General features: G+C 44.7%; 1 protein-coding gene across 1 annotated transcript in view; it reads right to left on the bottom strand.

Annotated features, from left to right (window-relative positions):
* Positions 1 to 15,131: 15,131 nt before the first annotated feature.
* STOX1 (storkhead box 1) overlaps positions 15,132 to 27,687 on the bottom strand; it is a 61,635-nt gene continuing 49,079 nt past the window's right edge. Inside the window, exons 3-4 of the mRNA XM_038744434.1 lie at positions 20,831 to 23,219; positions 15,132 to 15,608 (exon numbers count right to left, since the gene is read on the bottom strand). Coding sequence (XP_038600362.1) covers positions 15,452 to 15,608; positions 20,831 to 23,219 — 2,546 coding nt within the window. The 3' untranslated portion in view covers positions 15,132 to 15,451. The remainder of the gene's footprint in view (positions 15,609 to 20,830; positions 23,220 to 27,687) is intronic.

The raw sequence follows: 27,687 nt of genomic DNA, 5'->3' as shown, positions 1-27,687 counted from the left end.
TTGTTAAGCCCTTACTATGGGTTAACCACCCATTCTGACCATCATATGATAATATCGTTATAATGCAATAATGATATCATAGTTTGTTAAGCCCTTACTATGGGTTGACCACCAATTCTGACCATCATATTATAATGGCATTATAATACAATAATAATATCATAGTTAAGCCCTTACTATGGGTTAACCGCCCATTCTAACCATCCTATTATAATGTCATTATAATACAATAATGATATCATAGTTTCATTGTTTGTTAAGCCCTTACTATGGGTTGACCACCCATTCTAACCATCATATGATAATGTCGTTATAATACAATAATAATATCATAGTTTGTTAAGCTCTTACTATATGTTAACCACCCATTCTAACCATCATATGATAATGGCGTTATAATACAATAATAACATCAAAGTTTGTTAAGCCCTTACTATGGGTTAGCCGCCCATTCTGACCATCATATTATAATGGCCTTATAATACAATAATAATATCATAGTTTGTTAAGCCCTTACTATATGTTAACCACCCATTCTAACCATCATATTATAATGTCATTGTTATAATACAATAATAATATCATAGTTTGTTAAGCCCTTACTATGGGTTAAGCACCCATTCTGACCATCATATTATAATGGCATTATAATACAATAATAATATCATAGTTTGTTAAGCCCTTACTATGGGTTAACCACCCATTCTAACCATCATATTATAATGTCATTATAATACAATAATAATATCATAGTTTGTTAAGCTATGAGGCCTTCCCAGACTGAGCCCCCTCCTTCCTCTCCCCCTCGTTCCCCTCTCCATCCCCCCGTCTTACCTCCTTCCCTTCCCCACAGCACCTGTATATATGTTTGTACAGATTTATTACTCTATTTATTTATTCATTTATTTTACTTGTACATATCTATTCTATTTATTTTATTTTGTTAATATGTTTGGTTTTGTTCTCTCTCTCCCCCGTCTAGACTGTGAGCCCACTGTTGGGTAGGGACCATCTCTATATGTTGCCAACTTGTTCCCAAGCGCTTAGTACAGTGCTCTGCACACAGTAAGTGCTCAATAAATATGATTGATTGATTGATTGATTGATTAAGCCCTTACTATGGGTTAACCACCCATTCTAACCATCATATTATAATGGCGTTATAATACAATAATAATATCATAGTTTGTTAAGCCCTTATTATGGGTTAACCACCCATTCTAACCATCATATGATAATGGCGTTATAATACAATAATAATATCATAGTTTGTTAAGACCTTACTATGGGTTAAGCATCAATTCTAACCATCATATTATAATGGCATTATAATACAATAATATGATAGTTTGTTAAGCCCTTACTATGGGTTAACCACCCATTCTAACCATTATATGATAATATCGTTATAATACAATAAGAATATCATAGTTTGTTAAACCCTTACTATGGATTAACCATATATTCTAGCCATCATATTATAATGTCGTTATAATACAATAATAATATTATAGTTTGTTAAGCCCTTACTATGGGTTAACCACCCATTCTAGCCATCATATTATAATGTTGTTATAATACAATAATAATATCATAGTTTGTTAAGCCCTTACTATGGGTTAACCACCCATTCTAACCATCATATGATAATGGCGTTATAATACAATAATAATATCATAGTTTGTTAAGCCCTTACTATGGATTAACCACCCATTCTAACCATCATACTATAATGTCGTTATAATACAATAATAATATCATAGTTTGTTAAGCCCTTACCATGGGTTAACCACCCATTCTAGCCATCATATTATAATGGCGTTATAATACAATAATAATATCATAGTTTGTTAAGCCCTTTCTATGGGTTAACCACCCATTCTAGCCATCATATTATAATGTCGTTATAATACAATAATAATATCATAGTTTGTTAAGCGCTTTCTATGGGTTAACCACCCATTCTAACCGTCATATTATAATATCGTTGTTATAATACAATAATAATATCATAGTTTGTTAAGCCCCTACTATGGGTTAACCACCCATTCTAACCATCATATTATAATGTCATTATAATACAATAATAATATCATCTTCATTCATTTAAGTTGTGTGGCTTTGGGCCAGTCACTTCATTCATTCAATAATAATAATAATAATGATGGCATTTGTTAAGCGCTTACCATGTGCAAAGCGCTTCTAGACTGTGAGCCCACTGTTGGGTAGGGACCGTCTCTATATGTTGTCCACCAGCGGGACTTGACATGACTGACTCCATTTTGTGCATGCTGACAGCAACCCTCCCTTCTGTGCAGGCCGAGAGAACAACTCCTTTCTTTGTCTTTTAAGCAAGGCTCAGCAACAGACGTCTTCAAGGCCGGTAACAAGTCTCTACGCAAGGCCACCGGGCAGATAACAACAACCCGCATGAGGCAGTGAGAACAGAGAAGAAGGAGAATTTCTAACGTCCTGTCGGTCCTAAGCGGATTCCTGAAATTCCCAAATGCTCCGCTCCCATGTCGCTGTAACTCAATAAAAGAAACGGGGAGAATGGGATTGGGGCTGCTTGTCACTCGTACCTCTCCCGGGAGGTGGACGGGCAGGTAGCCACTTTCCTCCTTTACTGCTCCGTCTGAACTCACGTCTCCGCGTCATTTTTCCTATCTGCGTCACCCCCTTGGGTACACGAACCCCACGGCCGATTTACACCGATTAACCTATTTTGCACCCTAACATGTCGATAACTCTCCCCACCGAGCCACGCTGCGTCTCATCTGTACCCCTTAAGCACTTGCTAACCACCTCGGCCACACAACCTTTTATGTAGCCTTTATATCCTGCCAATTCCTCTTTCTATAGTTAATTTTAGCGTCTCTCCCCCTCTAGACTAAGCTCCTTGTGGACAGGGATCGTGTCCACCATCTCCACTGTATTTAACTCTCCCAAATGCTTAACATAGTGCAATGCATACAGTAAGTGTTCAACAAATACCATTGATAAATCGAGTAGAATGATAGAGAAAAGGTGGGCCATGCTTAGAATCAATCAATCAATCAATCGTCTTTGTTGAGCGCTTACTGTGTGCAGAGCACTGGACTAAGCGCTTGGGAAGTCCAAGTTGGCAACATCTAGAGACGGTCCCTACCCAACAGCGGGCTCATCTCAATCAATAATCGTATTGAGTGCTGGGGGAAGAGCAATCAATCAATCAATCGTATTTATTGAGCGCTTACTGTGTGCAGAGCACTGGACTAAGCGCTTGGGAAGTCCAAGTTGGCAACATCTAGAGACGGTCCCTACCCAACAGCGGGCTCATCTCAATCAATAATCATATTGAGTGCTGGGGGAAGAGCAATCAATCATCAATCAATCGTATTTATTGAGCGCTTACTGTGTGCAGAGCACTGGACTAAGAGCGCTGCACTGAGCGCTTAGGAGAGTACAATTCAACAATATAACAGACACATTCCCTATTCACAGTGAGGTTAGTCTAGAGGCAGGAGACAGACATTAATAGAAATGAATAAATGATGGATGTGGGCGTGAGTGCTGTGAGTCAAGCGCTTAGTACAGTGCTCTGCGCACAGTAAGCGCTCAATAAATACGATTGCTTGAATGAATGAATGAGACTGACAGAGGGGTGAATAAAGAGAGCAATACTCTGTCCTCAAAGACCAAACACAGGCACACGGACATTATTATTATTATTGCTAATAATAATAATAAGAGAAGCAGCGTGGTTCAGTGGAAAGAGCCCGGGCTTGAGAGTCAGAGGTCTTGGGTTCAAATCCTGGCTCCGCGACCTGTCTGCTGTGTGACCTTGGGCAAGTCACTTCATCATCATCATCATATTTATTGAGCGCCTCCTGTGTGCAGAGCACTGTACTAAGCGCTTGGGAAGTACAAATTGGCAACATATAGAGACAGTCCCTGCCCAACAGTGGGCTCACAGTCTAAAAGGGGGAGACAGAGAACAAAACCAAACATACTAACAAAATAAAATAAATAGAATAGATATGTACAAGTTAAATAAATAAATAAATGGAGTAATAAATATGTACAAACATATATACATATATACAGGTGCTGTGGGGAAGGGAAGGAGGTAAGATCACTTCTCTGAGCCTCAGTTCCCTCATCTGTAAATTGGGGATTAAGACCATGAGCCCCACGTGGGACAACTTGATCACCCTGTATCCCCTCCAGCGCTTAGAACAGTGCTCTGCACATAGTAAGCGCTTAACAAATGCCATCATCATTATTATTATTATTATTAATAATAATTATAATGGTGTTTATTAAATGCTTACTATGTTGCCAGGCACTGTACTAAGCACGGGGGTGGATACAGGCAAATCGGGTTGGACACATTCCCTGTCCCGTGTGGGGCTCACAGTCTCAGTCCTCACTTTAATAATGATGGCATTTATTAAGCGCTTACTATGTGCAAAGCACTGTTCTAGCACTTTACAGATGAGGGATCTGAGGCACAGAGAATAATAATAATAACAATAATAATAATAATAATAATAACAGTAATAATAATTCTGGTATTTAGACTGTGAGCCCTTCTAGCCTGTGAACCCGTTGTTGGGTAGGGACCGTCTCTATATGTTGCCAACTTGTACTTCCCAAGCCGCCCCTTGTCAGCTGTGGGACTTTGGGCAAGTCACTTAACTTCTCTGTGCCTCAGTTACCGCATCTGTAAAATGGGGATTAAAACTGTGAGCCCCCCCATGGGACAACCAGATCACCTTGTAACCTCCCCCAGCGCTTAGAACAGTGCTTAGCACATAGTAAGCGCTTACCAAATGCCATCATTTTGGGGAAGCAGAGTGGCTCAGTGGAAAGAGCACAGGCTTTGGAGTCAGAGGTCGTGGGTTCAATTCCCTTCCCCACAGCATCTGTATATATGTATATATGTTTGTACAGATTTATTACTCTATTTATTGATTTATCTTACTTGTACATATTTATTCTATTTATTTCATTCTGTTAACATGTTTTGTTTTGTTCTCTATCTCCCCCTTCTAAACTGTGAGCCCGCTGTTGGGTAGGGACCGTCTCCATATGTTGCCAACTTGGACTTCCCAAGCGCTTAGTCCAGTGCTCTGCACACACTAAGCGCTCAATAAATACGATTGAATGAATGAATGAATGACTTGGGGCAAGTCACTTCTCTTTTCTGTGCCTCAGTTACCTCATCTGGAAAATGGGGATTGACTGTGAGCCCCCCCAGTGGGACAACCTGATCACTTTGTAACCTGAATAGTGCTTTGCACATAGCAAGCGCTTAATAAATGCCATTATTATTATTATTATTATCTTGAAGTGGGCCCATTCCCCAGCTTCGGAGTTCCCTCTTCTTCACTTCACCTTCTTACATATCCTGGGCGGTCATAGGAAAATCCTCAGATCCCTCTCCATCCCCCCCGCCTTACCTCCTTCCCTTCCCCACAGCACCTGTATATATGTATATATGTTTGTACATATTTATTACTCTATTGATTTATTTTACTTGTACATATTTATTCCATTTATTTTATTCTGTTAAAATGTTTTGTTTTGTTCTCCATCTCCCCCTTCTAGACTGTGAGCCCGCTGTTGGGTAGGGACCGTCTCTAGATGTTGCCAACTTGGACTTCCCAAGCGCTTAGTCCAGTGCTCTGCACACAGTAAGCGCTCAATAAATACGATTGAATGAATGAATGAATGACTTTGGGCAAGTCACTTCTCTTTCCTGTGCCTCAGTTACCTCATCTGGAAAATGGGGATTGACTGTGAGCTCCCCCAGTGGGACAACCTGATCACTTTGTAACCTGAATAGTGCTTTGCACATAGTAAGTGCTTAATAAATGCCATCATTATTATTATTATGATCTTGAAGTGGGCCCATCCCCCAGCTTCGGAGTTCCCTCTTCTTCACTTTACCTTCTTACATATCCTGGGCAGTCATTGGAAAATCCTCAGATCCCTCTCCATCCCCCCCGCCTTACCTCCTTCCCTTCCCCACAGCACCTGTATCTATGTATATATGTTTGTACGGATTTATTACTCTATTGATTTATTTTACTTGTACATATTTATTCTATTTATTTCATTCTGTTAATATGTTTTGTTTTGTTCTCTATCTCCCCCTTCTAAACTGTGAGCCCGCTGTTGGGTAGGGACCGTCTCTAGATGTTGCCAACTTGTACTTCCCAAGTGCTTAGTCCAGTGCTCTGCACACAGTAAGCGCTCAATAAATACGATTGAATGAATGAATGAATGACTTGGGGCAAGTCACTTCTCTTTTCTGTGCCTCAGTTACCTCATCTGGAAAATGGGGATTGACTGTGAGCCCCCCCAGTGGGACAACCTGATCACTTTGTAACCTGAATAGTGCTTTGCACATAGTAAGCGCTTAATAAATGCCATCATTATTATTATTATTATCTTGAAGTGGGCCCATCCCCCAGCTTCGGAGTTCCCTCTTCTTCACTTCACCTTCTTACATATCCTGGGCGGTCATAGGAAAATCCTCAGATCCCTCTCCATCCCCACCGCCTTACCTCCTTCCCTTCCCCACAGCACCTGTATATATGTATATATGTTTGTATGTATTTATTACTCTATTTATTTTACTTGTACATATTTATTCTATTTATTTTATTCTGTTAATATGTTTTGTTTTGTTCTCTGTCTCCCCCTTCTAGACTGTGAGCCCGCTGTTGGGTAGGGACCGTCTCTAGATGTTGGCAACTTGGACTTCCCAAGCGCTTAGTCCAGTGCTCTGCACACAGTGACCGCTCAATAAATACGATTGAATGAATGAATGAATCCTTGCAGTCCAAAACAGAAGTCCGGTTGGACAGCTCAGACGTCTCCAAATCCTGACAGTCGGGAACAGGAGCAACTCAGAACCGTCAACGCCCCAGGACATCAGATTCCCCCCTGGACCAGTTGGGAGCCACATAAGACATGAGAAGCAGGGTGGTTCAGTGGATAGAGGACGGTTCTGGGGGTCAGAAGCCCTGGGTTCTAATCCCAGCTCCGCCACGTGCCTTCTGCGTGACACTTAACTTCTCTGGGGCCTCAGTTTCCTCCTCTGCGAAACGGGGATTCAATGCCTGCTTGCCTTCCTACTGAGTGTGAGAGCCCTGTGTGGGAACTGATTACCTTGTATCCAGCTCTTGGCATGTGGAAGCGCTTCAATACCACAATTATTACTATTATTGTGACTATTTTGACCACCAAATTCATGGGGAAAAGTACCTTTTTTAAAAAAAAATGGTATTGTGTTAACTATGTGTTAGGCGCTTTTCTAAGCACTGGCCTGTCCCGCCGTCAACCCCCGGCCCACGTCCTTCCCCTGGCCTGGAATGCCCTCCCTCCACACATTCATTCATTCAATCATATTTATTGAGCGCTTACTGTGTGCAGAGCACTGTACTAAGCGCTTGGGAAGTACAAGCTCGCTCTCTTCCTCCCTTCAAAGCCTTACTGAGAGCTCACCTCCTCCAGGAGGCCTTCCCAAACTGAGCCCCCTTTCTCCTTTCCTCCTCCCCATCCCCCATCCTACCTCCTTCCCCTCCCCACAGCACCTGTATAGATGTTTGTACAGATTTATTACTCTATTTATTTTACTTGTACATACTGACTATTCTATTTATTTTGCTAATGATGTGCATCTAGCTTTATTTCTATTTGTTCTGACGACTTGACACCTGTCCACATGTTTTGTTTTCCGTCTCCCCTTTCTAGACTGTGAGCCCGCCGTTGGGTAGGGACCGTCTCTATATGTTGCCAACTTGTACTTCCCAAGCGCTTAGTCCAGTGCTCTGCACACAGTAAGCGCTCAATAAATACGATTGAATGAATGAATGAATTAATCAAGTACTCTTCCCTCCGCCTTCCACGCTTCAAGGCCTCATCGAAGACATGTCTCCTCCAAGAGGCCTTCCCTGATTAAGCCCTCCTTTCCTCTTCTTCCACTCCCTTCTGAGTCACCCTGACTTGCTCCCTTTATTCATCCTCCCCTTTCAACCCCATGGCACTTATGTGCCCCGTCACTGTAAATGGCACTATAATGATAATAATAATAATAATAATAATAATAATAATAATAATAATAATAATGTTGGTATTTGTTAAGCGCATACTATGTGCCAAGCACCGTTCTAAGCACTGGGGGAGATACAAAGTAATCAGGTTGTCCCACGGGGGGCTCACAGTCTTCATCCCCATTTTACAGATGAGGTAACTGAGCCCCAGAGAGTAATAATAATAATAATAATAATAATAATAATAATAGTAATGTTGGTATTTGTTAAGTGCTTACTATGGGCCAAGCACTGTTCTAAGCGCTGGGGGAGATTCAGAGTAATCAGGTTGTCCCACGGGGGGCTCACAGTCTTCATCCCCATTTTACAGATGAGGTAACTGAGGCCCAGAGAGTAATAATAATAATAATAATAATGTTGGTATTTGTTAAGTGCTTACTATGGGCCAAGCACTGTTCTAAGCGCTGGGGGAGATTCAGAGTAATCAGGTTGTCCCACAGGGGGCTCACAGTCTTCATCCCCATTTTGCAGATGAGGTAACTGAGGCCCAGAGAAGCGAAGTGACTTGCCCAAGGTCACACAGCTGACAAGTGGTGGAGCCAGGATTAGAACCCATGACCTCTGACTCCCAAGCCCCGGGCTCTTTCCACTGAGCCACGCTGCTTCTCTATTGTTTATTGAGTGGTTTACTATATGCGGAGCGCTGTACGGAGCGCTTGGGGGAAAATGGTAAAATAGAATTAGCAGACACATTCATTCCCTTCCCATAACGAATTTAAAGTCGAGGATGCTGTTTAGAGGGGCTCTTCAACATTTGTTTTTTAATAGCATTTATTAAGCGCTTACTGTGTGCAAAGCACTGTTCCAAGTGCTGGAGCACCGCTGCAATTATACCTTCAAACTAAACAGGTGAATACAATCCTGATGAACAAACAGGCTGCACACATGACAGGTAAACAGAATTCAGATAGAAAATCTGGGTATAAACACGTATTCTCTTCTAAAAATTGAAATTCATAGCCACGACAAAATTAACTATTTCCGACAAGTTTACGGGACATATGTGACCTTGCATTTTACAATAAAATAACTGAATAAAATGGCCTCCGTACTCAAAAACCCAATGATCACGGAGCCTTAAAATTAAGAACATGCCCTATTGGGAAATTAATTGGTGCCCTGCAGAAAAATGAAAACTACATTTTCATTGTACATATCTATTCTATTTATTTTATTTTTATTTTATTTTGTTAATATGTTTTGTTTTGTTCTCTGTCTCCCCCTCCTAGACTGTGAGCCCGCTGTCGGGTAGGGACCGTCTCTAGATGTTGCCAACCTGTACTTCCCAAGCGCTTAGTCCAGTGCTCTGCACACAGTAAGCGCTCAATAAATACGATTGACTGATTGATTGATTGATTGAAAACTAATGTTTCTGAATCTCAAAATAGGAACCATGCTCAAATACCGTGTATTTTTTTAAAAAACGACTACACTATCATCTTAAGTAGCATGGTCTGGTAGAGAGAGCATGGGCCTCGGGGTCAAAGGATCTGGGTTCTAATCTCCGTCTATCACTTGCCCGCTGTGTGACCCTAGGCAAATCATAACTTCTCAATACCTGTTCTTCCTCCTGCTTAGACTGGGGGCCCGGTGTGAGACCGTAACTGTGCCTAATCCCATTTATCTTGAACTTCCCCCGGGGGTTAGTACGGTCTCCCATCCTCCTGTCTCTCCCCACTTCAATCCATACTTCACGCCGCTGCCCGGATCATTTTACAGATGAGGGAACTGAGGTACAGGGAGGTGAAGTGACTTGCCCAAGGTCATTCAGCAGACAAGCAGCAGGGCCGGGATTAGCACCCAGGACCTTCTGAGCCAGGCCCGTGCTCAATACTGCATCAGCCTCCTCTCTGATCTCCCAGCCTCCTGTCTCTCCCCACTTCAGTCAATACTTCACACCGCTGCCCGGATCATCTCTGTGCAGAAACACTCTGGGCATGTCACTCCCCTCCTCAAAAATCTCCAGTGGCTACCAATCAACCTAGGCATCAAGCAAAAACTCCTCCCCCTGGGCTTCCAGGCTGTCCATCCCCTGGCCCCCTCCTACCTCAGCTCCCTTCTGTCCTTGTCCAGCCCAGCCCGCACCCTCCACTCCTCTGCCACCACTCACCTCCTCACTGGGCCTCGTTCTCGCCCGTCCCGCCGTCGACCCCCGGCCCACATCCTTCCCCTGGCCTGGAATGCCCTCCCACCACACATCCACACATCTCTTCCTCCCTTCAAAGCCCTCCTGAGAGCTCACCTCCTCCAGGAGGCCTTCCCACACAGCCCCCTTTTTCCTCTCCTCCTCCCCATCCCCCCACCCTACCTCCTTCCCCTCCCCACAGCACTTGCATATATTTATTACTCTATTTTATTTGTGCATATTTACTATATTTATTTTGTTCATGGTGTATATAGCTATAATCGTATTTATTCTGATGGTATTGACACCTGTGTACTTGTTTTGTTTTGTTGTCTGTCTCCCCCTTCTAGCCTGTGAGCCCGTTGTTGGGTAGGGACCGTCTCTATATGTTGCCGATTTGTAATAATAATAATAATAATGATGGCATTTGTTAAGCGCTTACTACGTGCAAAGCACCGTTCTAAGTGCTGGGGAGGTTACAAGGTGATCAGGTTGTCCCACGGGGGGCTCACAGCCTTAATCCCCATTTTACAGATGAGGTCACTGAGACCTAGAGAAGTTAAGTGACTTGCCCAAGGTCACTCAGCTGACAAGTGGCGGAGCCAGGATTTGAACCCATGACCTCAGACTCCAAAGCCTGGGCTCTTTCCACTGAGCCATGCTGCTTCTCCAAGCGCTTAGTACAGTGCTCTGCACACAGTAAGCGCTCAATAAATATGATTGAATGAATGAATGAGTCTGCAATTGATTTCTTTATATTAACGTCTGTCTCCCCCTCAAGACTATAAGCTCATCGTGGGCAGGGACTGTGTTCTACTGTACTGTCTCAAGCACTTAGTAAAGTGCTCTGCACACAGTAAGCGCTTAATACGATTGAATGAACGATTTATTTATTTTAATGTCTGTCTTCCTCTCTAGACTGTAAGCTCATTGTGGACAGGGACTGTGTCAGGTAAGCAGCAGGGCTTAGTGGAAAGAGCCCAGGCTTGGGCTCGTGGGTCGTGGGTTCTAATTCCAGCTCCGCCACTGATCAGCTGTGTGACTTTGGGCAAGTCATTTAACTTCTCTGTGCCTCAGTTCCCTCATCTGTAAAATGGGGGTTAAGGCTGGGAGCCCCACGTGGGACAACCTGATTACGCTGTATCTACTCCAGCGCTTAGAACAGTGCTCGGCACATAGTAAGTGCTTAACAAATACCATCATTACTATTATTACATTTTACTCTCCCAAGCACTTAGTAAAGTGTTCTGCCCACAGTAAGCGCTCAATAAATACAACCGACTGACTGATTGCTTACCACAGAACCTCAGGCCTTCCAAATGCCTAAGCGCTTAACAAATACCATCATTATCAGTATTAGATTTTACTCTCCCAAGCACTTAATAAAGTGTTCTGCCCGCAGTAAGCGCTCAATAAATACAACCGACTGACTGATTGCTTACCACAGAACCTCAGGCCTTCCAAATGCCTAAGCGCTTAACAAATACCTTCATTATTAGTATTAGATTTTACTCTCCCAAGCATTTAATAAAGTGTTCTGCCCACAGTAAGCGCTCAATAAATACAACTGACTGACTGATTGCTCACCATGGACCCTCAGGCCTTCCAAATGCCTAAGCGTTTAACAAATACCATCATTATTAGTATTAGATTTTACTCTCCCAAGCACTTAGTAAAGTGTTCTGCCCGCAGTAAGCGCTCAATAAATACAACTGACTGACTGATTCCTCACCACTGAACCTCAGGCCTTCCAAATGCCTAAGCGCTTAACAAATACCATCATTATTAGTATTAGATTTTACTCTCCCAAGCACTTAGTAAAGTGTTCTGCCCATAGTAAGCACTCAATAAATACAACTGACTGACTGATTCCTCACCACTGAACCTCAGGCCTTCCAAATGCCTAAGCGCTTAACAAATACCATCATTATCAGTATTAGATTTTACTCTCCCAAGCACTTAGTAAAGTGTTCTGCCCATAGTAAGCGCTCAATAAATACAACCGACTGACTGATTGCTCACCACAGAACCTCAGGCCTTCCAAATGCCTAAGCGCTTAACAAATACCTTCATTATTAGTATTAGATTTTACTCTCCCAAGCATTTAATAAAGTGTTCTGCCCACAGTAAGCGCTCAATAAATACAACTGACTGACTGATTGCTCACCATGGAACCTCAGGCCTTCCAAATGCCTAAGCGTTTAACAAATACCATCATTATTAGTATTAGATTTTACTCTCCCAAGCACTTAGTAAAGTGTTCTGCCCGCAGTAAGCGCTCAATAAATACAACTGACTGACTGATTCCTCACCACTGAACCTCAGGCCTTCCAAATGCCTAAGCGCTTAACAAATACCATCATTATTAGTATTAGATTTTACTCTCCCAAGCACTTAGTAAAGTGTTCTGCCCATAGTAAGCACTCAATAAATACAACTGACTGACTGATTCCTCACCACTGAACCTCAGGCCTTCCAAATGCCTAAGCGCTTAACAAATACCATCATTATTAGTATTAGATTTTACTCTCCCAAGCACTTAGTAAAGTGTTCTGCCCATAGTAAGCACTCAATAAATACAACTGACTGACTGATTCCTCACCACTGAACCTCAGGCCTTCCAAATGCCTAAGCGCTTAACAAATACCATCATTATTATTATTACATTCTACTCCCCCAAGCACTTAGTAAAGTGTTCTGCCCACAGTAAGCGCTCAATAAATACAACTGACTGATTGCTTACCACAGAACCTCAGGCCTTCCAAACGCCTAAGCGCTTAACAAATACCATCATTATTATTATTACATTTTACTCTCCCAAGCATTTAATAAAGTGCTCTGCCCACAGTAAGCGCTCAATAAATACAAATGGCTGACTGATTGCTCACCACGGAACCTCAGGCCTTCCAAATGCCTAAGCGCTTAACAAATACCATCATTATTAGGATTACATTTTACTCTCCCAAGCATTTAATAAAGTGTTCTGCCCGCAGTAAGCGCTCAATAAATACAACCGACTGACTGATTGCTTACCACAGAACCTCAGGCCTTCCAAATGCCTAAGCGCTTAACAAATACCATCATTACTATTATTAGATTTTACTCTCCCAAGCATTTAATAAAGTGTTCTGCCCACAGTAAGTGCTCAATAAATACAATCGACTGACTGATTGCTCACCACAGAACCTCAGGCCTTCCAAATGCCTAAGCGCTTAACAAATACCTTCATTATTAGTATTAGATTTTACTCTCCCAAGCACTTAGTAAAGTGTTCTGCCCGCAGTAAGCGCTCAATAAATACAACTGACTGATTCCTCACCACTGAACCTCAGGCCTTCCAAATGCCTAAGCGCTTAACAAATACCATCATTATTATTATTACATTCTACTCCCCCAAGCACTTAGTAAAGTGTTCTGCCCACAGTAAGCACTCAATAAATACAACTGACTGACTGATTGCTTACCACAGAACCTCAGGCCTTCCAAATGCCTAAGCGCTTAACAAATACCATCATTACTATTATTAGATTTTACTCTCCCAAGCATTTAATAAAGTGTTCTGCCCACAGTAAGTGCTCAATAAATACAACCGACTGACTGATTGCTCACCACAGAACCTCAGGCCTTCCAAACGCCTAAGCGCTTAACAAATACCATCATTATTATTATTACATTTTACTCTCCCAAGCATTTAATAAAGTGCTCTGCCCACAGTAAGGGCTCAATAAATACAAATGGCTGACTGATTGCTCACCAAGGAACCTCAGGCCTTCCAAATGCCTAAGCGCTTAACAAATACCATCATTATTATTATTACATTTTACTCTCCCAAGCATTTAATAAAGTGCTCTGCCCACAGTAAGCGCTCAATAAATACAACTGGCTGACTGATTGCTCACCACAGAACCTCAGGCCTTCCAAATGTCTAAGCGCTTAACAAATACCATCATTATTAGTATTAGATTTTACTCTCCCAAGCACTTAGTAAAGTGTTCTGCCCGCAGTAAGCGCTCAATAAATACAACTGATGGACTGACTGCTTACCACAGAACCTCAGGCCTTCCAAATGCTGGACATCCACAAGGCTCCAAAGTTTTTTCCCCCCAAACTAAGCCTCTCTCCTCTCTCTAATACCAATCTCCCCTCACCCATCCTGTATTCAGGGCAACCCTAAAGGCCAAAAGGGAAGCAAGGAGTTCACCAAACCTCAGGCTTCATTCATTCATTCATTCAATCGTATTTTTTGAGCGCTTACTGTGTGCAGAGCACTGTACTAAGCGCTTGGGAAGTACAAGTTGGTAACATATGCAGACGGTCCCTACCCATAAGTAGGAAACGTGGTACTTTGGGGACTAGAACACAGCACGGCAGAGGACGATGTCCTTACCAGCCCGAGTGCTGTCCTTGAAAATCATGATGGGAATAGGAGGCCATTAAAAAAAAAAGTCATTACTCCCTGAAAAGAAAAGCTTATCTCTGAAAAATCCCCCGAACATATTAAATCCTGAGAAAATGCACTGAACTTGCCCAGAGATTCAACATAAGGGGTGTGACTGTGTTGCTATATTCGGTCATGATCGCAGAATCACAGATGAACATAAATAGCATTTCATTAATAATGGCATTTATTAAGCGCTTACTATGTGCAAAGCACTGTTCTAAGTGCTGGGGAGGTTACAAGGTGATCAGGCTGGCCCACGGGGGGGCTCACAGTCTTCATTCCCATTTTACAGATGAGTTAACTGAGGCACAGAGAAGTTAAGTGACTTGCTCAAAGTCACACAGCTGACAATTGGCAGAGCCGGGATTTGAACTCACGACCTTTGACTCCAAAGCCCGGGCTCTTACCACTGAGCCACGCTGCTTCTTTCACTCATTTAAAAGTCCGCGAGCGACTCCACTAAAAATTCAATCTGACCATATCTTTCACTGGGTTAAGAAAAAGGACTCTGGCTGTTTCTCTTTAGGCATTTTTATTGCAAACATGTTCCTAATACCGCTACAGGAAAATTAATTGCTTTGTGTTTTAAAAAAAGTCAAGAGAAAAGTCAGTCTCTAGAGCAAATATTCACGAGGTTTTAAAGCGTATACAGGGACGTGGATGAACCTTGTGTATTCAGCTGATTAAACATTTATAGAAATACTGTACATTTGTACAACATCTTTTAAAAAGAGAAAAACCTCAGGAAGTTAGCCAAAGACCCCAAAAGGAAAACAAGAATTAAACATTCATGACCGGAGTCAGTTGTAATAAGGGACGAGATGAAAGCGCCGACCCCTGCCTTTGGCTCCTCGCGCCTTCGAAGTTTTGAGCAAAACTCCGTCGCCGTTTCAATGCGTCCAAATCGACGGATTTATTAGATGCCAGACTCTGGGTTCTAAAAATATGAAAAGGAACAGTTACCGGTTTTGTAGAGGATAGTCTTGAGGTTTTCTCTTTTGCTCAATTAATAACAAAAATATTTGCCGGGGATGAATTTCCTCTGAAAATACTTCCTGCCACACAACATGGGTGGGCGTCATTAAGAGAGGGTAAACCTCTATATTTAAAGTTCTCTTTACATTAAAAAATTCACTGGTAGAACAACTTCCCTCACTAATATAAGCTCGCATGTTCAGAAGAGCATATCTGTATCACTTTTAGATAATGCCATCCGACAAACCAGTTTGAAGCGGAAACCAAAATCGGGTCAAAAATTATCATTCAAATGATCAACATCATCCCATCTTGCTCGGTACCTTTAAAAAGGGATATTTACTGAAAAAGATTTAAAATGACACCTTTGATTTCCTTTTCTTTTCCTCCAACAGAGATGGAGAAATTGTAAGCTCTGAAAGTTAGCTAGAGAAAAGAAATTGTGGAACACTGTGTCCACCTTTCCTCCTCTTCATAAATAATGGCTCTGGTAAACTTTGTAATTACTACTTTTTTTAAAAAAAAATGTACTTCATTACCTGAGCTCTAAAATTATTTTATTCCTATATATCAAAATCATTTTGAACACAAAACGATACCGTAACTAGGAGATCTGCAGCCTTATTGTGTTTCTTTAAATAAAATTAGGGGATATCGAAAGGAGGCAGCATGGCCTAGTGGAAAGTGCTCGGGCCTGAGAGCCAGAGGTCCCGGGTTCTAATCCTGACTCTGCCACTTATCCGCTCTGTGACCTCAGGCAAGATGCTTCACTTATCTGTGCCTCAGTTTCCTCAACTGCAAAATGGGGGTTCAATACCTGTCCTCTCTGCTACTTCTGCTGTGATTCCTATGTGGGGCAGGGATTGTGTCTGACCTGATTAGCTTGTATTTACCCCAACGCTTAGAACAGTAAGCGCTTTACGGATACTTCAAAAAATTGTTATTACTTTTCCTCGAGTAGGAAACCCATTTTGTTCTCATGGAAAAAAACTTGTAGTTTTCGGGTAAAGGGGCTTAGACTGATCTTCTGTTATGTCATCTTTTTTTGATTTGACGCCAATACTTTGTTCATTTTCAGGGACAGCTCCGTCTGAGTCTCTTCCAACATTTTGTTACAATTAGATGTTGCCAAAAGAAAAGATTTTGCTGGTGTGCAAATCTGTAATCGAGTGGAAATTGGGCTAAAAATGAATGGGAGTCCAGGTATTTCTGGGAGAGGATTTTCAAAAGATGGCCTCCCATGAGAAGCAGCGTGGCTTAGTGGAAAGAGCCCGAGCCTGAAAGTCGGAAGGTCATGGGTTCTAATCCCGGCTCCCCCACATGTCTGCTGTGTGACCTTGGGCAAGTCACTTCACTTCTCTGGGCCTCAGTTACCTTATCTGTAAAATGGGGATTAATGACTGTGAGCCCCATGTGGGACAACCTGATAACCTTGTATCTACCCCATGCTTAGAACTGTGCTTGGCACATAGTAAGTGCTTAACAAATACCATCGGTATTATTATCATTATTATTATTACTATTATTTCTTCCCCACATGTCTGCTGTGTGACCTCGGGGAAGTCACTTCACTTCTCTGGGCCTCAGTTACCTTATCTGTAAAATGGGGATTAATGACTGTGAGCCCCTTGTGGGACAACCTGATAACCTTGTATCTACCCCAGTGCTTAGAACTGTGCTTGGCACATAGTAAGTGCTTAACAAATACCATCGGTATTATTATCATTATTATTATTTCTCCCCCACATGTCTGCTGTGTGACCTCGGGCAAGTCACTTCACTTCTCTGGGCCTCAGTTACCTTATCTGTAAAATGGGGATTAATGACTGTGAGCCCCTTGTGGGACAACCTGATAACCTTGTATCTACCCCAGCGCTTACAACTGTGCTTGGCACATAGTAAGTGCTTAACAAATACCATCGGTATTATTATCATTATTATTATTTCTCCCCCACATGTCTGCTGTGTGACCTCGGGCAAGTCACTTCACTTCTCTGGGCCTCAGTTACCTTATCTGTAAAATGGGGATTAATGACTGTGAGCCCCATGTGGGACAACCTGATAACCTTGTATCTACCCCATGCTTAGAACTGTTCTTGGCACATAGTAAGTGCTTAACAAGTACCATCGGTATTATTATCATTATTATTATTACTATTATTTCTCCCCCACATGTCTGCTGTGTGACCTCGGGCAAGTCACTTCACTTCTCTGGGCCTCAGTTACCTTATCTGTAAAATGGGGATTAATGACTGTGAGCCCCACGTGGGACAACCTGATTACTTTGCATCTACCCCAGCGCTTAGAACGGTGCTTAGCACATAGTAAGTGCTTAATACCATCGGTATTACTATCATTATTATTCTTACTATTATTATTATTTCTCTATGCTAATTAATGGAGGCACAAGAAGGATTTTGATCAGTTCACGGACGGTCAGGGGCCTATTAGAAAGTATGATGAGAGAGGTTGGATGGCCCACTAATCTTGAGGACTGATGTCAAGGAGAAACACAAACCACACCATCCTTCCCCGCATCCTTTGGTACCACTATCCGAGTCAAAGCCCGAGATGGGTAGTTCCTTGACCTCCCTCGGCCTAGTATTTCTCGGTCGCTCGGAAAATGGATCGAATTTTGAGCATTCCTGATTTATACCTCCCTAAGAAAAGTCACCCCCCGGTTTGTAGAGTCCAGGGTTTAAAATGTGCAGCGCCGCTGCCAAACTCTAAGACCAGGCACCTTTCAGAGCGAACCGGGATTTCACTTGGCCTCAGGTCCAACCGAGTCGCGATCCTAACTCTGGTGCTTATATAAATTATTTATACACCACCTGTTTGAAGAGGCAATAAGTATTAAGATGGCCCCTTCTGATGTTTACTCAGCAAGCACGAAGGCGATCTTCCTGTTTGTTATTGTTGTATGGGTCTTTAAAGTGAACAGGTAAGACCTTTAATAGGCCAAGAAAATAGGTGACAGTGACCCATCACATAATAATAATAATAATGATGGCATTTATTAAGCACTTACTATGTGCAAAGCACTGTTCTAAGCGCTGGGGAGGTTACAAGGTGATCAGATTGTCCCACGGGGGGCTCACGGTCTTAATCCCCATTTTACAGATGAGGGAACAGGCACAGAGAAGTGATGTGACTTGCCCAAAGTCACACAGCTGACAGTCGGCGGAGCAGGGATTCGAACCCATGAACTCTGACTCTAAAGCTCGGGCTCTTTCCACTGAGCCTCGCTGCTTCTCCAATTATTTAATATCTGCAGGTGGGGGAAGAAAAGCTTAGCCTGTTGTTGGATAGGGACTGTCTCTGTTGCTGAATTGTACTTTCCAAGTGCTTAGTAAAGTGCTCTGCACACAGTAAGCGCTCAATACATACGATCAAATGAAATGAACTTTTCAGACAACCCTAGAAGAGAGTCAGTGGTCTTCACAGTAGCTTGTAATTGTTCGTCAGTGCCACAGCTCCAAAGAGAGGGCTAAGGTGATTCTACCTCTATGGTGATTGAGGTAACGAAGCGGGATAAATTAGGTACATTGCCCAAAGGGCCCAGCCAGAAGCGGCAAGTACGCTCCCTAATGATTAGTTCTCAAAATCAGCCATGTCCATGGAGCTTCAAGTTTATTTTGGACAAAAGAGGATCTCAGTTTGAGATGCCTCAAAAACCATGCCTCCATAATTGACTGATGATTAATTGGCATGGAGTCCCAGTTAACAATAATAATGAGCCTGTTGTTGGGTAGGGACCGTCTCTATATGTTGCCAACTTGTACTTCCCAATTAGTACAGTGCTCGGCACACAGTAAGCTCTCACTAATTGAATGACTGCATGAATAATTGTGGTATTTGTATAATGGTGATTAAGATTGTGACCCCTATGTGGGACATGGACTGTGTCCATCCTGGCTAATAGTAACTGTGGTATTTGTTAAGCACTCACTTTGTGTCGGGCGCTGTGCTAAGCGCTGGGGTGGATACAAGGTAATTGGATTAGTCGCAGTCCCTGTCCCACACAGGACTCCTAGTCTTATTCCCCATTGTACAGATGAGGTAACTGAGTCACAGAGCAGTGAGGTGACTTGCCCCAGTTCACATAGCAGAGTTGAAGAGGAGTGTGTAGGGTCTATTTTTTGGTGTGTTTTTTTTTTTTTGGTTTGGTTTGTTTTTTTTATGGTATTTGTTAAATGCTTTATTGTGTGTCAAGCACTGTTCTAAGCACTGGCGCGGATACAAGTTAACCAGGTGGGATACAGTCCCTGTCCCACGTGGGGCTCACAGTCTAAGTAGAAAGGAGAAGGGGTATTGAATCCCCATTTTGCAGTTGAAGTGAGGCACAGAGAAGTGACCTGACTTGCCCAGGGTTACACAGCAGGCAAATAATAATAATAATAATAATAATAATAATAATAATAATAATAATAATAATAATGGCATTTGTTAAGCGCTTACTATGTGCAAAGTACTGTTCTAAGTGCTGGGGGGGATACAATGCGATCAAGTTGTCCCACGTGGGGCTCACAGTCTTAATCCCCCTTTTTACAGATGAGGTAACTGAGGCTCAGAGAAGCTAAGTGACTTGCCCAAGGTCACACAGCAGACTTGTGGTGGAGCCAGGATTCGAACCCATGACCTCTGACTCCAAAGCCCGTGCTTTTCCCACTGAGCCACCTGGGTTCTAAACCCGACTCCACCACTCGTCTGCCGTGTGACCTCGGGCAGGTCGCTTAATCTCTCTGTGGCTCAGTTACTTCATCTGTAAAATGGGGATTAAGACCGTGAGCCCCCCGTGGGACAAGGACCGTGTCCAACCTGATTAGTTCGAATCTACCCCGGTGCTCAGAACAGTGCCTGACACATAATTAAGCACTTAAATACCACCATCGTCAAATGGTGGAGCTGGAATTAGAATCCGGGTCCTCTGGTTCCCAGACCCGTGCTTTATCCCCTAGGCCATGCTGCTTTTTCATTCAAAAATGGAAATCTGATTGGTATAAGGTATTTCTTTGGGACAAATCGTTCTGTCCTTTCAAAAACTTCTGCAATGGGGGCTGGTTGGATCATAAAACACCTTGGGGTCGGCCGGGGTCGCCCACATGACAGCGCAAGTTGATTTTTAAAATCCCAACAGTGAGACACCAATTTTCCGTTCTTCCGACGAACGGTTTACGTCCTTACCGGGGAGAGTCTATTCCGCTGTCTCCGGTGATGCTGTGGTTTTCGGTCCCTTCCGAGTGGTTCTGTTCCCTCTGGCTGCTCTGCGCCAAAACCGGGGAACGCGCCGGGTCGAAAAGCTCCAACTTCTGCGTGAAGCGTTTTCTCGTTTCCTCTTTCGGGGGGCTGGGGCTCCAGCCGGGTGATTTCTCGCCCACGTCACTGGTGGACGTCTGCAGAGCCTCAGCCTCGGTGTCCGCCTCACTCGTGTTGTAGTCATCAGATCGGCTGCCACCCGCCATCCCGGAAGCCTGAACGCGTTCGGCAGTGCCAGCTTCCTCTCCGCGGTTGTTGAAACCGAGCGGAGGCGTTGGATGGAGGCCACGGGGTTCCCCCGAGAGCCCTGCTTTCTGGCCTCCATCTGGGCTGATAAGTGATCCTGCAGGCCTGAGGCCCCCGTTTCCTTCCCGCAGGCGAGACTCCAACCCGAACCTGCCTGGATTGAAGTCGGCCAGGCTCCTACTCTTGTTCCAGGGGCCCGGAGATCCCCCGGCCCCACGTCCTGATGCCGCCCGATTCCACCGGCTCGCGTCGGAGAGGGAGAACTGAATGTGACTGCTCAACATCCGACACAGTTCGTTGTTCTCAGAAGAGTCCTCCTCCTCCTCCAGATACAGGGAACTGCAGACGTCATCATTATCTTCCAGGTCTTTCTGATACAGAGTCTGGTCGTCGTCATCCTCGTCGGTCAATCCTTCGCTTTCGGGGCCGGCGACCTCCGGACAATCGGCCGGAGCCTTCCCCCTTAGTTCGTCTTTCACATCCCGAAGGGGTCTCACGGGGACGGGACCCCCTGGGCCATCACCGAGGCCGAGGCTTTGGAGCTGGCGGGTTGTTTTCTCCACGAGCCTCTGGGCGCGGGCCGCTCGGTCCCAGGACTGGCTACCATGGGGCTGTTTTTCCCCTCTGACCTCCCCAGTTGAGTCGGCACGCGTGAGGGCTTCCTTCTGGACGCCAGCGAGGGTTTTTTGGCCAGGATACGGAGCACGCTCGGATGGGCCTTCTCCACAGAGTCGGCATCTATCTCCCGGTCTCCAACTGCCGTGCGGCGGAGGGTTTGGAGGGCCGACATCGAAACCGTCGCCGGCGGGTCGGACGGGCGATTTATGAGCGTAGGAGGATTCCTTAGACTTTGTTTTGCCTCTGCGCTGTCTAGGGCCGAGCTGTTGAGCGTCGCTGCCGAAGGTTCTTGGGGAATCCAGGGACCCGGATCTCTGGCAAGGTCTTTCTCGCTTTCTGAGCCGACCCGACTTGGAGTGCGGGGCCCTCTCTCCCAGGAGCCTTTTGGGGACCCCTGAGGGAGGGAGGCTCCAGAAGGGATGATCGATCTGCTTCTTGCGGATGACGGGGGATCGGGGCCCCGGACAATCCACCCCGAGCGGCCTTGCCGCCCGTCCGTTTGGGGTTCGGGTTCCGGATCCGGCCCGGGCGGCGGGGGGCCGTGGGTCCTTGCCCCGCCCGTCTCGGCCGGGCCTCGGCTCGCCGCCCGGAGCTCCCCGCTGGCTTCCATTGCCGCGTCTCTCTCTGACGGTCCGCCCTTTCCTGGGGAGCTTCGTCGGCCCGCTCTGCCTCTTTCCCACACCCTCCTTGGAGAGATGCTTGCTCCGGGTTGCCAACAGTTCCGTGGAGGTGCCCTGGCTCAGGTATTTCTTCTTCTCCTCGTATTTCTGCATCAGCACGGTGTGCCTGATTAAGTTGTCCACGGTCAGCACGGGGTTGATGCGCCTGATAATCTCATGCTCGACGTCCCGGGGAATGTTGTCTAAATTCTCCTCATCCCGGACCGGCCACTCCTCGGGGGGAAACTGAGCCGAGAAAGTGCCGTACTCCTTTTTGGGCTTTTCTTTCCGGGACACGTTCCGCCAGAGGAGACGCAGGCCGAACTTCCTGCCTTTTTCTTTTTCTTTTTCCTTCGTGGGTGGCAAGGATTTGGGCACCTCGGCCAGAGGGCTCTCCTCAGACGTAGAGACGGACTGATTCCGGACGGAAGGCCTGGAATCCCCGAGGCCCTTCTGACCTCTCCCGTGTCCTTCTCCGGGAGACGGCTGTCCTTGGGTGCCCGGCGAACCCGGGCCGGAGAAGCAATGGCAGAACTTACAGTGGGTCATCGGGGCAGAGTGTCCCTTGGTTAGCTCGGCGGGACCCTCCACGCTGACCAGATAAGTGACCGGAGGTGACAGGGAGTGATGATCTTCTAGGAGAACGCTCCGATTCTCTCGGTTGGCAGTGCTGGTGATGAAGTACGTCTGAGGGGTGACGGTGAAGTATCCTTCTCCCGTGTGATAGATTTTCCTCTCTTTAATCAGAGTCCCCAGAGTGGTATAGAGAATGTCCGGGGAAGGAGGGGCTAGGCCTAAAGCGGACAAAAACGGTTTATAAAATTGACTTTGAACCGGCTAGTTTAGAGAGTAAATTTCTGGGACGTCGGAAACGACCCCTCGCGGGACGAATTCGAGTGGCTGACGCGGTTACACGTATGTAAAATATCAACGAAATGGTCGGCTGAGTTGTTGCTGCTATTAACGACAGGCGTAAGTCCGTGATGCGGACACATAACGCGGCATGAGGAGAAAGTCTGGTCCCAATCAAACGTGAGACGCTGGACAATTTGGCATGGGGCAAAACAAACACCTTTTTTGGGGAAAAAAGAAACAAACCCCAAGAACTGTAGAATCCGTGTGTTTTTTAAACGGCATGAAGCTTTGCAGTCTCGTTTTCCATCGAACGAAAGGGAGATTTGTACCTAGCGGTTTTGGGTGCAAGTTAGCAAGAAACAGATGAAACCCATTTAGTTGCGGTTCTACAGAGGGGGTTTTTTTGTTTGTTTCTTTTCCCCTTGGGAGACTGCATCCTTGGATGTGGCTCCTGACAGATCCAGGAGTCTGCCTCATTGAAAATTCGCCGATTTTGAAAACCTTCCGCATCTGTAAATTAGTTAGATGACTGTCTCCCCGCTCTAGTCTAGCGTAGGCTCACTGTGGGCAAGGAACAGTGCTTTGCACATAGTAAGCGCTTAATAAATGCCATTATTAAGGAACCTGCCTACTAACTCCGTCGTGTTGTACTCTCCCCGGCACTTAACACAGTGCTTTTAGACTGTGAGCCCACTGTTGGGTAGGGACTGTCTCTATATGTTGCCAACTTGTACTTCCCAAGAGCTTAATACAGTGCTCTGCACACAGTAAGCGCTCAATAAATCCGATTGATGATGATGATGCTCTATACACACTTAGCGCTCAATAAATACCGCCGATTGACTGATTCTGTTCCTCTTCTGTGCTGTCAATGAGCTAACACATCCCCAGATGAACCGAAAAGCGGCTTTATTCCCCTCTCTGGGCCGCCTTCTCCGCCCCGTGGGGTAATCGATCAGTTCCTGCAATAGTAGACGGGCAGCTTTTATAATAAGGTCATTCACGGAGCGGCTTTCTCTGTAACCCTTTCTGGGCCTTCTCGATTCTCTGGGGCCAATTTTTGTCTCGTTCTAGCGAACAAAAATTATGTAGCATCAAGAAATGCATCTGCCGGCTCTCTGAACCGCTGGAGCACGGCTGGGGATCTTGGCTGAATATCACACGCTGAGATGAGCATGTTTTCGCCTGTTACTGACAGCGTGGAAGTCAACACGCAGGCAGCCCATTTCCTGCGTTATTAAGTCGTATTTATTGAGCGCTTACTGTGTGCGGAGCACTGTACTAGCTACTCCCTTTTGCTCGCATTTATCTCCCTGCAGCAGACTTTGCGTGTTCTCACCCTCCTCGGTGTCTACCTCCCGTTCTTCAGATCTCTCCACTCTTTTCCTCTCAGTCCTCCAGACGCTGTGACAGAAGAACAGGAGGCAGGAGGGAAGTGGGAGAAGGAAAATGGTGAAGAAAAACAGACCCTCAGCCAGCACAATGGTTGGGAGCAAAAACCTGGGGGTCACAAGGTTGTGGGTTCTAATCCTGGCTCTTCCACTTGCCCGTTGTGTGACGTTGGGCGAGTCGCTTTGCTTCTCTGGGCCTCAGTTCCCTCACCTGTAAAAGGCATCCATCGCACTGCTTAATGTAGTGCCTGGCACACAGTAAGCACTTAACTAATACCACAATTATTATTATTAATAATAAAACTGGCTGCAGGACTGGGAACAACATCAATCAGCCGATTGATCAGCCCATTTTTTTAATCGTAATTAAGTGCTTACTATATCCCAGGAGCGGATACTATATTACTATATCTCAGTGGAAAGAGCCCGGGCTTTGGAGTCAAAGGTCATGGGTTCGAATCCCGGCTCCACCACATGTCTGCTGTGTGACCTTGGGGAAGTCACTTCACTTCTCTGTACTTCCCAAGCGCTTAGTACAGTGCTCTGCACACAGTAAGCGCTCAATAAATACGATTGATTGATTGATTGATTCTCTGAGCCTCAGTTACCTCATCTGGAAAATGGGGATTAAAACTGTGAGTCCCACGGGGGACAACCTGATCACCTTGTATTCCCCCCAGCGCTTAGAACAGTGCTCTGCATTCATTCATTCATTCAATCGTATTTATTGAGTGCTTACTGTGTGCAGAGCACTGTACTAAGCGCTTGGGACGTACAAGTTGGCATAGTAAGCGCTTAACAAATGCCATCATTATTATTATATTTACTAAGCTCTGAGGTAGATACAAGATAATGGGGTTGGACACAGTCCCTGCCCAAATAGGGCTCACAGCCTTAATCCTCATTTTACAGATGAGGAAACTGAGGCCCAGAGACGTCAAGTAGCTTGCCCGAGATCACGCAGGAGAGAAGTGGTGGAGCCGGGATTAGAACTAAGTCCCCTGTCTCCCAGTCCCGTGCTCTTTCCGCTACTCCAAAATGTTTTTCTATGGCATTTAATTAACGGCCTTTATTGAATGATGTGTGCAGAGTACTGTAGTGAATGCTTGGGAGAGTTTAATACAGTAGAGCTGGTTGTCCTAATCCCAGCTCAGGAGCTCAGGGGAGAGTAAAGGAACCTGGCCACAAAATGGGGGCTGAGTTCATTCATTCAATCGTATTTATTGAGCGCTTACTGTGTGCAGAGCACTGTACTAAGCACTTGGGAAGTACAAGTTGGCCACATATAGAGACGGTCCCTACCCAACAGTGGGCTCAGAGTTCGGGGGTGACACGTAGAACCCCCCGCAGCAAAGAGGCTACTGATCGGCACAACATGATCATTCATTCATTCATTCGATCGTATTTATTGAGCGCTTACTGTGTGCAGAGCACTGTACTAAGCGCTTGGGAAGGACAAGTCGGCAACATATAGAGGCGGTCCCTACCCAACAACGGGCTCACAGTCTAGAAGGGGGAGATGGACAACAAAATCACTGTCAATGGTGTTAGGCTGATTCCCAAAATGTACCCAAAGTTATGTTTCCCCTGGGCCGACGCGGTCAGTAGTGCAAACTCTGTATAAGCTTAAATATGCACTTGATGAGCAGCCAAGGGATTCTTAAAACGTTGGCTTCCTGGCTTTCAACTTGACAAACATTTAAAAAGAGAACAGAAATTGGTCAGTATGAAACTTTAGATCGCCGCTGGGCAATTAATACTCCTTATGGGGAATAATAATGACAATAATAATAATAATGGCATTTATTAAGTGCTTACTATGTGCAGAGCACTGTTCTACAGGGAGGTTACAGGGTGAGCAGGTTGGCCCACGGGGGGCTCACAGTCTTAATCCCCCTTTTACAGATGACATTGGCTTCCTGGCTTTCAATTTGACAATTGTTTAAAAAGAGAACAGAAATTGGCCAGTATGAAACTTTAGATTGCCTCCGGGCAATTAACACTCCTTATGGGGAATAATAATAATAATAATGATGGCATTTATTAAGCGCTTACTACGTGCAAAGCACTGTTCTAAGTGCTGGGGAGGTTACAAGGTGATCAGGTTGTCCCACGGGGGGCTCACAGTCTTAATCCCCCTTTTATGGATGACATTGGCTTCCTGGCTTTCAACTTGACAAACGTTTATGAAGAGAACAGAAATTGGTCAGTATGAAACTTTACACCGCTTCTGGGCAATTAACACTCCTTATGGGGAATAATAATAATAATAATAATAATAATGGCATTTATTAAGCACTTACTATGTGCAAAGCACTGTTCTAAGCTCTGGGGAGGTTACAAGGTGATCAGGTTGTCCCACGGGGGGCTCACAGTCTTAATCCCCCTTTTACAGATGACGTTGGCTTCCTGGCTTTCAACTTGACAAACGTTTAAAAAGAGAACAGAAATTGGTCAGTATGAAACTTTAGACCGCCTCTGGGCAATTAACACTCCTAATGGGGAATAATAATAATGATAATCAATCAATCAATCATATTTATTGAGCACTTACTGTGTGCAGAGCACTGTACTAAGCGCTTGGGAAATACAAGTTGGCAACATATAGAGACGATAATAATAATGATAGCATTTATTAAGCGCTTACTATATGCAAAGCACTGGGGAGGTTACAAGGTGATCAGGTTGCCCCACGGGGGGGCTCACAGTCTTAATCCCCATTTTACAGATGAGGGAACTGAGGCCCAGAGAAGCGAAGTGACTTGCCCCAAGTCACACAGCTGACAACTGGCGGAGCTGGGATTTGAAGAGAATTCAATTTTGTTACTGCCAGAATGGACCCTTGTTATCAATCAATCAATCAATCAATCGCATTTATTGAGCGCTTACTGTGTGCCGAGCACTGTACTAAGCGCTTGGGAAGTACACGTTACTTGACTTGTAAGTACAAGTTACAAGTCACACAAGTCACACAAGTCACACAAGTTACAAGTACAAGTTACTTACAAGTTACTAG

This window comes from Tachyglossus aculeatus, chromosome 3 (assembly GCF_015852505.1).
Source record: "Tachyglossus aculeatus isolate mTacAcu1 chromosome 3, mTacAcu1.pri, whole genome shotgun sequence".
Classification (NCBI taxonomy): Eukaryota; Metazoa; Chordata; class Mammalia; order Monotremata; family Tachyglossidae; genus Tachyglossus; species Tachyglossus aculeatus.
This window is presented reverse-complemented; position numbering and strand designations above follow the sequence as displayed.